Here is a 10,659-nt window from a genome sequence, read left to right as displayed (position 1 = left end):
GTTCTTATGAGGCAAAGGCCGTCCAGTGGACACAAAATCAGCCCGGTTCATAAACATAAGTGTAGTGTTGCCTGTGTGTACACACGTATCGTATCATTTTTGTTTTTTAACTGGTTGTTCACTGCCCATGTAATTGATATAATTTAGATTTCAATATATTTACATTTTGTAATTCAGATGCTGAAACATTTTAACAAATCTTCTTGTATTATAACTTCAACAATTTGGGATACTTTCCAGTAGCCTACTGGGTAACTTATTACCTAAATATTCCTATTTTAACATGTGAAAATATGAAAGTTTGCCTTCTATAGGAGAACAAAGAAACGGAATATGGAAATAATTATTTGATTATATTGGCAAAATATTTAATTCACAAATATGATTCCCACATTGTACCCATCAGTTGAGCTCTGGTACTTAAACTAAAATAACTATACATGAAACTCACCCCAGTTTTAAAATACACCAGTAGTTAGGCTGTCTGAAATCAAAATGTGCAATGTGGTAAGCTTAAATATTCCCTTAATGTGTAAGGTTTTCCTAAAAACACAGAAGCAGTCAGGAACTTTAGATTACTTCGGACCCATAAATAAATGTTTTCCTAGTAGTTAAATGAGGCAATGGAAATACATACGTCAGGCAAAGATTGCTTTATTTAGTTTTAACCTTCCATGTTTCCACAACATAAACACGCTGCAGTAACTCTACAGCTGAACCTTATATTTAGGTCACTCAATTGTAAAATGTAACGCTTATACTTGCCACCACTAGAGGGAGACACACACAGTAAAATAGTTGCACTTGGCCCTTTCAAAATGTAAATATGTGCAATGCTTTATTTTATGAATAAAAGTCCCTTTCAATTAAAACCTATTGATTTCATCTTGGAATGATCGGAACAGTTTTTACTGTATTTATAGAACTACATCTGTAATGACTTACTAGCTAATTGCTTGTTTCACACAGTGTGTATACTCAACATGGATCTTTAGTGAAAGTAATAAATAAAAATGAAGACAGTTATCATAAGTTCAAGACACCAGGTGCCTTTTTATTATGACAAGAACATTTTTTTACAAATTGAAAATGAAAAGGGTAAAATACATTTCTTGTAAAGTATACATTTATACGGGGAAGGAAACATATTGCAGATATCATTACTACAACCTAATGTTTAGAAAAACAGAACAAACATTTTGTAAACTCTATAGGGAGTGTCTCACAAAGTACTGAAGCCGAGACAACAGAAAACTTGGCCAACAGTTTCTTTTTCACAAACCAAAGTGTAACAAAAACATTTAATGATATGCACAAATGGTTGCCTCAGTGGATTTAATGTGTTACAGAACAGTCAATAAATATGAATTTATTATACCTCAATATTTATGTGTTTTTTCCTTTTTATGAGAAAAATGTCTCCTAACAATATATCTATTTGTAAATAGTTCAAATTTATTTATGCATAAGGGACATTAAAATACAAAATATAAATTCTGTTTGACATTTTAGAGGCTGTTGACTGGTGCGAGACCTATCAAAATTGCATGCTTAAGACATCAGATTTCTTAAACAAAATCTTGCTTACAAGGGAATTATACAAAAAGGAAGAACACAGCCATAGGCTCAAACTAATAGGAGGGAGAGGGGAAATTCCTTTTCCTTTTCCCTCCGGACAAGATCACACACTGTGGCCAACGGGCCAGTTCTCAGACACCAACCGATACTTAGGCCTGTCTTAACTGCCAATCTCCAAGATGGCTGTATACTGTACAACATATCACATCTCCAACACATCTCTACACATGAACACAATCAAATCTAGAGGCACAACGTAATGTTGTCCCATTGATTCAAGAAATGTACACAATTGTAGAGAGCATAACTAAGAATTACGTGATATTTTAAAAGGGGGGGCATTGTGAAAACATACAGGACATGTGTTCTGTTAACAGTCATAACTCGTTTATCAACGACTGACTAAAATATTTGCCACACTAAGAACAAAACACTGAAATAACACTGAACTTAAAATATGCTATATAAAATGCCCAATAATCACAAGTGTATTTATAAACAAGATTATACAAAAAAACGAAATATAAACAAAGATTGGGAAATCATATGAAAAAGGCAAAGACTAAAACTCCCTAAGGAAATAAATACCCAGTGTGTATGCTGCGGCTTCACTGAAGAAAATAAATGCTAAAAGAAAAGAGACAAAACTCTGTCCTGCGTATGACCCTGCACCACGGATCCCCACCATTTCTGTAAGCAGGCAATGCGTATAAATAAGGCATTAATAAATAAAAAGAATGGATGAAATAAAGGTGTAGCTGTTAGTATAAAAGCATATCAAAATGTCCTATGAAATCATGTTTACAGTTTTGCCCTTTTTCTTTTCCATTTTCAACAAAGAGTGCCTTCTTATAATAAAAAAATATACAGCAGCTCATCTGGGCGGGAAGCTTGTTTTTTTATTTGAACTGTTCAGGTATATGTCCCATCTGAGACTGCATGCTCGTCGGTGGACTTGAAATGCCCTCCGACCAGTCGGACATGTTGGAGTGAGGAGAAGAACTGGACCACTGGTCGGGGGAGCCGGGGGAGGGGGTCAGAAAGGGGTGATCAGGCACCTGCACCTGGTGGTTTGGGGTGTTGTCCATGGGGCCTGAATAGCTGTGCTGGGAGGGTGGGGTGAGGAACTGGGTGCTGGGCATGGACTGGCTGATGATCTGGGTGTCCTGCGGCAGGATGGTGTGGATGGGTAAGCTGGAGTTCCCGCTGCCCTGCTGGAGCTCCGGGGAGCCCAGCTCGCCGCTGATGAAGTTCTGGCTGCTGGTGGTGTTAGAGTTCTGGTGCTGCAGCTGGATGCTCTGCTGCTGCTGGAGCTGCTGCAGGTTCTGCATCTGCTGCATCTGCTGCTGCTGCTGCTGCTGCTGCTGCAGGATGTGGGGCTGCGGGCCCAGCCGGCTGTTCTGAATCCCCTGGTAGCTCATCATCTGAGACAGGCTGTTGGCAGGGTGGCCGTTATGGAGCGCGGCCATCATGCCGTGCTGCAGGGCTGCCTGACCCCCGGCTGCTCCTCTCATGGGGTTAAACTGGCTGGACTGGCTCATGTTGCCGTGCATCCTGGACAGCCAATCGCATTGGCCGTTGATAGCGCCCTGACCACCGGCGCCAGACACGGGCATGTGGGTGAGACGGGGGGGCAGCGGGTCAAACTGCATTCGAGCCAGCTCCTGCTTGTTTGGCATCACCATGTGGTTCACAGACAGGTGGGGGTCGGACATACCCTGCAGATGGTTCAGGGACACAGGTGACTGCTGGAAAGGGGACGTCATCATGGGCGGTGAGGCCACGTCAGACACGTAGCCGTGTGGAGACTCCAACGAGTCAACCGGTGACAGAACACCTGAGCCGTCCAGCAGGTTTCCGGACTTCCCGTCCTGCGAGTTCTTCTTCTTCACCTTCATGTCTTTGCCGTCCTTGCAGCCGATGCCTTTGGCGCTGGGCTTGCGCGCCTTCTTGCCCTGGCCCTGAGGCTGGTGCTGCTTCATACCCAGGTAGCCGTTGGGCGAGCAGAGGGGGGGGGAGAGTGTGGTGCCCATCGACCCTCCATGCATGTGAGGGCTCCGTACCAGGTTGTAATCGTCCATCAGCCGCACGATGTCGTGGTGCATTCTTTCCTGCGCAATGTCTCTGGGCAGCCGGTCCATGTGGTCGGTGATTTCTCTGTTAGCAAAATGGTCGAGTAAGACCTTGGCAGTCTCGAAGCTTCCTTCCCTCGCAGCCAAGAATAGAGGCGTTTCCTCCTGAGGCAGACAGAAAGGAGACAGCGTGTTTAGAGACTTTCAGGAATGCTGTTTCGGAAGGACGTATCATTATTTGTCTTCTTAGCTTTTAATGTCTAAATAATTTGTTTTCATACAATTCCCATATCCTGTGGTTATTGATTGTGACTTTTATTTATTTCTATCAATGAATTATTTTCTTTCAAAATGTGGTCTGTTTTTTCCCTTTAAAAAAAAAAAATCTTTTTCAGTCTGTTTATGTTTTGTGAAGCAATTTGGGCTGCATGTTTGTATGGAAGATACTATATGAATGAATCTGGGTTGTTTTACAAAACTAAGAGCAGTTTTTTTTCTCACCTTGTTATTTTGCATGTCCTTGTTGGCACTATTCTTGAGAAGTACAATTGCAGCCTCCACGTTATTTACTGCTGCGGCCCAATGCAGGGCTGATTTACCTGCAGAGGTAAAACAAAAAGATTAGTATTATAAAGCATTTTTAGATGCAGTTAAAGCTCTGATTTAACTACATAAGGTACTTAATTGCAATGATTTGAAAGCTTATATCATTGGAATAAAATGGAAACCTTACCAAAATCATCGATTGTATTGACATCAGCGTGACAGTTTATGAGCTCCTCCACCATGCCCTCCACGGCCAGCCTGGCAGCCAGGATCAGGGGTGTCGTGCCGTCATGCATGCGGGCGTCCAAGTCTGTAGCACGGTTCCTTATCAGAATCTAAAGAGACACATATCATGTTACTCCTTTTATTATTTTGACTTCTGGTCTGCAATAGTATAACGATTATTTGACAGCTTTCCTTTTTAGGGCCGCAACAATTTTTGACTGGAACTTTACCAATGAATTGTAAAGTCTGTGAAATGTAAAAATGACAATCCTCATTTCACACAGCCCAGGAATCTTCAAATAGTTACATTTGTCTAAAAATCCAAACCCAAATTATTACAATTAATTAATTAAGAAATATAAAGAATAGGAAAGCAGCAAATCCTCCCACTTGAGAAGCTAGACAGGACTAATGTTTGGCATTTATATTATATATCTTAAAATTATAATTGACTGCTAATTTAACTCAACTGTTTAATCCAAGAAATAATTAAGAAATAATCTTGGCATCAAGAACCCACCTGGAAGACCCCCTGAGCGTCAGCGGCCACAGCGGCGTGGAGAGGCGTCCGGCCCATGTTGTCCTGCACGTTGGCGTCTGCGCTGGCCTCCAGCAGGCGCTTGGCGGCATCGGAACGAGCGTAGCGGGCGGCGAGGTGCAGAGCGGTCTCCCCCGTGCGGTCGGTCTGGTTGTGAAGGTTGGCACCCTGGTAGATGAAGTCATTGATCACGTTGGCGGAGGCGTCCTCCTCTTCCTCACTGTTGCCTGTTTCTAAACCTCCCCCGCTGCAGGAGGCGATCATCAGCGGCGTGAATCCATCTGGACAGGGGGGGGAGAGGGATAGCGTGATTTAAAGGAAGGACTTGTCCTGCATGGTCAGCACTGCCCCAGTGACGGCTACAGGAGCCTCACTTCAAAGCAGCAGGCAGATCAAACCAAAGCAACATACAAATCGAATGTGGATTTGACACTTTTGCCTGTGTTGAATCATCACAGCCCTCTCCTTTCGATAATGGATTTTGATCAAGGCCCCGGCGCAGGAGAAGCTTCAGAAGGAAGGCGAAGCTAGGGGGATAGAGGCTGGGGCTTGCTAAAGCTAGGCTGCTGCAAAAACTGAGAATTAATATCTAACTGTGAGAGGCAGCTCAGTCAGTGGACTTGAATAGGTTTTCTCCTCTTCAAAAGAATAGCAAGCCCCAGATCTCACAGATTTGGTCTATTCAAGTGCATCGATCCCTGACGGGAGGGGAAAAGTGTGCTCTAAAGTTGTTAACCCTGTTACTTTGATTGTTTTAGAGCTTTTCTTCAGGGAATTTGGCACTTACTACAAAATTGGGTTTTTGCATTTGATGCCCTCATGGTTTTTTGTAATGTGGAATAGAAAAGAAAACAGAGGCCCATTACTGGTCAAATGATTAATCTGATCAGGAATCAGTGTTTTCCCCCAGGCGCCAGGCTTCCAGCCGGCTGCTTTGAAGAAGATCCCTTACCCTCAGGACATGGGGCTTTAGCAACTCCTACATGCGCGATTATACACACACAGAAAACGCACACACTAGAAATGTGAAAGCTCAGCTCAGAAAAGGCATGAATCAATTCAGAAACACACACACCCACTACTTAAAAATGTTGGTTTAAAAAGTTACAAGTAATTTGTGAAATTACTTTTAAAATTAACAAAGATAATTTTGTTTCTAACAAATATTGATGAGTTTTAACCTTTAACCAACCTGAATAGGTTACAATTTCTTTCAAAAAGGGATTATATTCATATTTTGTCACAAAATTATAACTAAGCTGACATATTAAACAATTACATTTTATCTTTAATAAGTTCTTTGAAGAAGTAATTTAGAATAACAATGAAACAAAGATAGGTCTGAATCCAATGTTTCTATCTACATGTCCCCTGACAATTGTACTTAATGGTAAGTGAGTAAGCACAGGTTCGGTCACCCACCTGGTCCCCGGACATTGACATCCATGCAGTCATTCTCAATCTCGCCCTGAGGGGGTGTGGGGGCGATGGAGGGGACGCGCAGGTCGGCGGCGTCCAGGTGCTGCTGCGTCCACTGACGGTGGTCCGTCTGGTTGTCCACCTCCAGGATAGCCTGTTCGTCAAACTGCTGCAACAGAAACAGCAGGATGTGATGCAGATTCAGCATTAGAGTTTAAATTAAATTAAATGTCAGTATATTAAAAAAATAGATTTTAAATTGTAATGCATATATTGTAAACATTAAAATGCAAAACAACATTATCTTGAGTCCCTTATAGAGGTTAATTGAACAAATTCCAGAATAATTTTTTTAAGAAATTGTTTTTGCAGTTTAAAAACATTTAAAACTCCTTAAAAGCTCCATTGAGGTGTCATATTTTAGTTTCCTTACCCTAAAGCGCTTTGCATCCGAAGGCTCGTCTTCTCCCCAGTCATTTTGTGCGTCGTCCATGAGTGAAATGTCCGAGGCGTTCTTCAGTGGCCTGTGAGGAAGCAGAAAAGCCAGTAAAGATCCATGAACTCTGCTGCCTCCATCTCATCCAAGGCACTCACCATTAATGGTGCAGCAATGACGAAAAACAAAAGCATTGATTGAATCCATACCCCACCCCTCTGCCCCAACAAGTCAATTAATGCGCAACCTAAATCCGCTATATCATTATCATTAATGATCCAGGCAAAACACCCCTTTCCCAAATTTGACTGATCACCAGTTACACCCATTTTGACCATCAGAACTAGCCCTTCACCTGACCCGCGACGAAATCAGGTACCTGAACGCCACTCTGTGAATAAACAAAACTTACTTTAATCCCACAGAATCCTCTCCGACAGGCTCTCGTCTCTTCTTCTTGCTGGTCTCGGTGGTCTTGAAGCCCTCGGGGAGCCAGAGGCGCCCGTGCTCATGGCGGCGCTTTCGGGCAGCCACCATTCCCACTCCTAGGAAGGCCAGTATCCCGATGCCGGCCAGGACCAGGTAGATCGGGTAGAGGTCCTGCGATGGCGGGGGGTCCACACCGCCTGGTAGGAAAAGTGAGGACATGGTCAAGACGTGGACCGACCCAGGATCAGCCCGAGTGTTGGAGCAGAGCGAGTCCGGCTCTTCCTCGCCCCCACGGTTCCCACTCCAAAACACACCACAACCAGCAGTGAGCGCCAGGAACTGACTGACGATCCTCACCGTTTGTAAATCTAGCTTCTACTATCTATTCAGTAATAATCAGAATTGCTAAACACTTTTCATCAAAAAAGGAAAAAAAGGATGGGGCGTGATAAAAAAGAAAAAAGGGGAAAAACGAACATCACCACCTCCTCTCTCCCTTTTCAACCCAGGGTACCAAGAGACAACTTTACCATTTCTTCTTTAAGAGAAAAAAAGGAGGGGGATTAATGAACTTCAAATTACTGCACGCGCTTTAAGCTGTAAAGACGAAGGATTTATTAGGATTTTCGAGATAACAAAGACTCCCAACTTCTAGCACACTCCCGATCAATTTTTCCCCTTCTCTTTTTTTCTACTAACGATTTTGAAATGATAAACTCCCCCAACCTAAACCCTTAGAGATGCATTAAGTCCTGGTATTACATTCGGCGAGGTGAAGGTTGCAGCAGCCCCTCACACTGTGGGATGAAGTGTGTGTGCGTGCATGTGAGAGTGTGTTATCTGCGGATGTATATGTGTACATGACTGTGAAAGGCAGAGAGAGACAGACAGATAGAGATGGAGTGTTATATTGTGTGAGTAGGGGGTTGGTTGAGTTGATTTGCAGCAATTAACCATTTTGGAGCCTGAAGCCAGTGGATTTACACACAGAGAGAAGGATTGATTGTTTAGGCCATGAGATTCACAATTGCATTTGTTCAACGCTGCATAACAAATACACAATCAAAGAGCGGTAGGGTTAGGACCCGACCAGAGGGCAGGGCGGATACGTTCAGTTTGAGAGGAACAGCACGTGTCTTACCCTCTGGTGTGCATGAGTGTGAGTGTGTGTTTGTGGGTGTGTGTGTATAGATCGTAGAGCAAGGCCTCAAAGGATCGTGCCAGCAGGTCACATTTATCTAAATTACAACTCTCGTGTTTTAGATTTTGGGCTTTGTTTTTGTTTATAACCAGAATAATTAATTTATTTGAGTTGTGTAATTATCAGAGACCGCTGTACAAAAATGACTTTATAGTTGAATGGAAATGCAGATAAGGCTGGCAAGATAATATTCTATTTTGTTTTGTATATTTAAATTTGGTGTAAATACTTACAATAGTTTTTATCTTTTATTAAAAAAGATTATATTCGTTATATTTTTGATTTTTTCTTAAAACGTATTTTCTTATGTTGTTTATGTTTGCACCATCATACACCAAAGCAAATTCCTTGCAAGTTTAATTGACCTGGCAATAAACTTGAGTCTGATTCAATATTACATTTTGTAAAGACGGAAACCAAAAGTTAGTCCATCCCTCTTTAAACATCTTTAAAATGCATATATAATCTATGGCCTTATTGTTTAAAATATTAAATAACTCCGTTTTATTGCTGGGCACAGCAGTTTTCAGCAAATGTTACACAAATAAAACATTGCAAACATTAGGGACTAGTTTCAGGGGCGGATTAAGACACAAACCATAACTGCAGACAAAATAGTTCACAATAACAGTAATATCTAGATAACATTTTTAAATGATAATAATGCTGTCACGTAAATTTGTCTTGTGTGTTTAGTCTATTTTCTTTGGCAAATGTATTAAACTCATACTCGTGTGTGATGTATGAGGAGGTAGACAAATCGAGAATTGAAAGACACCACAGTGGGCGCTGGATTAATTTACAAGATATATTCAGATGTGTATTATTAACATGACTTGGTTCATCGTTCATCGTCAATGCCTGAATGTTGGCACCCCTTATGTGGAATTGACTTAAAGTGGACCTATCATGCTATATTGGAAACATATATTGTAGGGCCATACTTATACAAAACATGTCTGTGAAGTTTTTTGCTTAAAATACCAAACAGATCACCCATTGTAGCCATTTATTTCTGAACCACAAGGACATTATGTTACACATATTCTCTCCAGTAGCCTACAGCGTTAGCTCCATGGCTAGCTCTGAGTGTTAGCATGCTTGCTAATGTAAACACACGGCATATTACTCGCATTGTTTCTGATACAGCACATAGCTTGACATGTTCTTTCTTAAGTGTTTACCACTAGAACAGTGCCATTATATGTATTATATATATATATATATAACAACTTTACTCTAAGCCTCCAACATCCTGCTGAATAGGCTTGGGCGGTATGACGGTATTACGGTATACCAGGGTATTTGGAAATACCGTCGGTATGATTTTCAATACCGTGACGTCACAGACTGTGCGCCAAATCACAGATCCGTTTCATTCTATTACACTGACACGGAGTTTTGACAGGGACGACATTGGTTGTAATGCACAGCACGCGCCAGCAGAGGGCAGGGGAGGGCGGTCCGTCTTTCCCGCTCTCAGAGCTCAGCACAGAGCTGAGCTGAGCAAGATGGCGGCAGCATTTGCCGGCCCCGAACTCGGACAACTAGTAAAAAAGAAAAATGCCTCTGCGCCTGTTTGGGACATAGTAAATAAGAAAAATGCCTCTGCGCCTGTTTGGGACTATTTTGGGTTTACTCGTCGCCAGTGACTTCATCCAGCACAACGAGAGACAGAGGCACTTCTTTGGGAATGTTTAAGACGGGGTGAGTGAGTGTTGACATGTTTTAATCCTATGCAACTGGTTGATGGTTTTGTAGTCGAGGTCGGACGGTTTTAAAAACGAAAGCATTTACGTGCTAAACATTCACGCGAGTAATCCAATGAATCAAATGGAAATAAGGTTTTTAACACATGCACGGAATAATATTGCCAAACTAGTTAGTGAATATAGCAAACTTTATTCAATAAGTCAAGTATTTACTCCCGGAAAATGTTTATGTATGATGATATATTGTTAACTTAGCTCACTATGGAAACAACGTCGGACATCTACAAACGCGTCCTGTATCCGATCTCAAAATGTGCCATTTGCACAATGTGTCATGTATGCAGCCCTTGTTTTGCACTTGCGCGCACGTCGCGGCACTTTGCGAGCGTCTACCGGCTCGGGCTGCATTTTACACCGAATATATAATATACCGTTCGAAATATCTATTTGCCGCCGAACGCCACCTCGCTCAAGTCGACCCAAGTCATACCGTCAGTGGCGGC

General features: G+C 42.2%; 1 protein-coding gene across 1 annotated transcript in view; it reads right to left on the bottom strand.

The window, feature by feature from the left end:
* Window positions 1-1,028: 1,028 nt before the first annotated feature.
* Window positions 1,029-10,659, bottom strand: part of LOC104959101 (neurogenic locus notch homolog protein 1-like) — a gene marked incomplete at its 5' end in the record, with an annotated part of 31,286 nt that continues 21,655 nt past the window's right edge. The window contains 7 exons of the mRNA XM_010786952.1: window positions 1,029-3,815; window positions 4,152-4,249; window positions 4,384-4,531; window positions 4,942-5,240; window positions 6,382-6,547; window positions 6,812-6,902; window positions 7,227-7,440. Coding sequence (XP_010785254.1) covers window positions 2,478-3,815; window positions 4,152-4,249; window positions 4,384-4,531; window positions 4,942-5,240; window positions 6,382-6,547; window positions 6,812-6,902; window positions 7,227-7,440 — 2,354 coding nt within the window. The remainder of the gene's footprint in view (window positions 3,816-4,151; window positions 4,250-4,383; window positions 4,532-4,941; window positions 5,241-6,381; window positions 6,548-6,811; window positions 6,903-7,226; window positions 7,441-10,659) is intronic.

Source organism: Notothenia coriiceps, unplaced genomic scaffold, assembly GCF_000735185.1.
Source record: "Notothenia coriiceps isolate Sejong01 unplaced genomic scaffold, NC01 NC01_scaffold00029893, whole genome shotgun sequence".
NCBI lineage: Eukaryota > Metazoa > Chordata > Actinopteri > Perciformes > Nototheniidae > Notothenia > Notothenia coriiceps.
The sequence above is the reverse complement of the archived record's forward strand: the minus strand, read 5'-3'. Positions and strand labels throughout refer to the sequence as shown.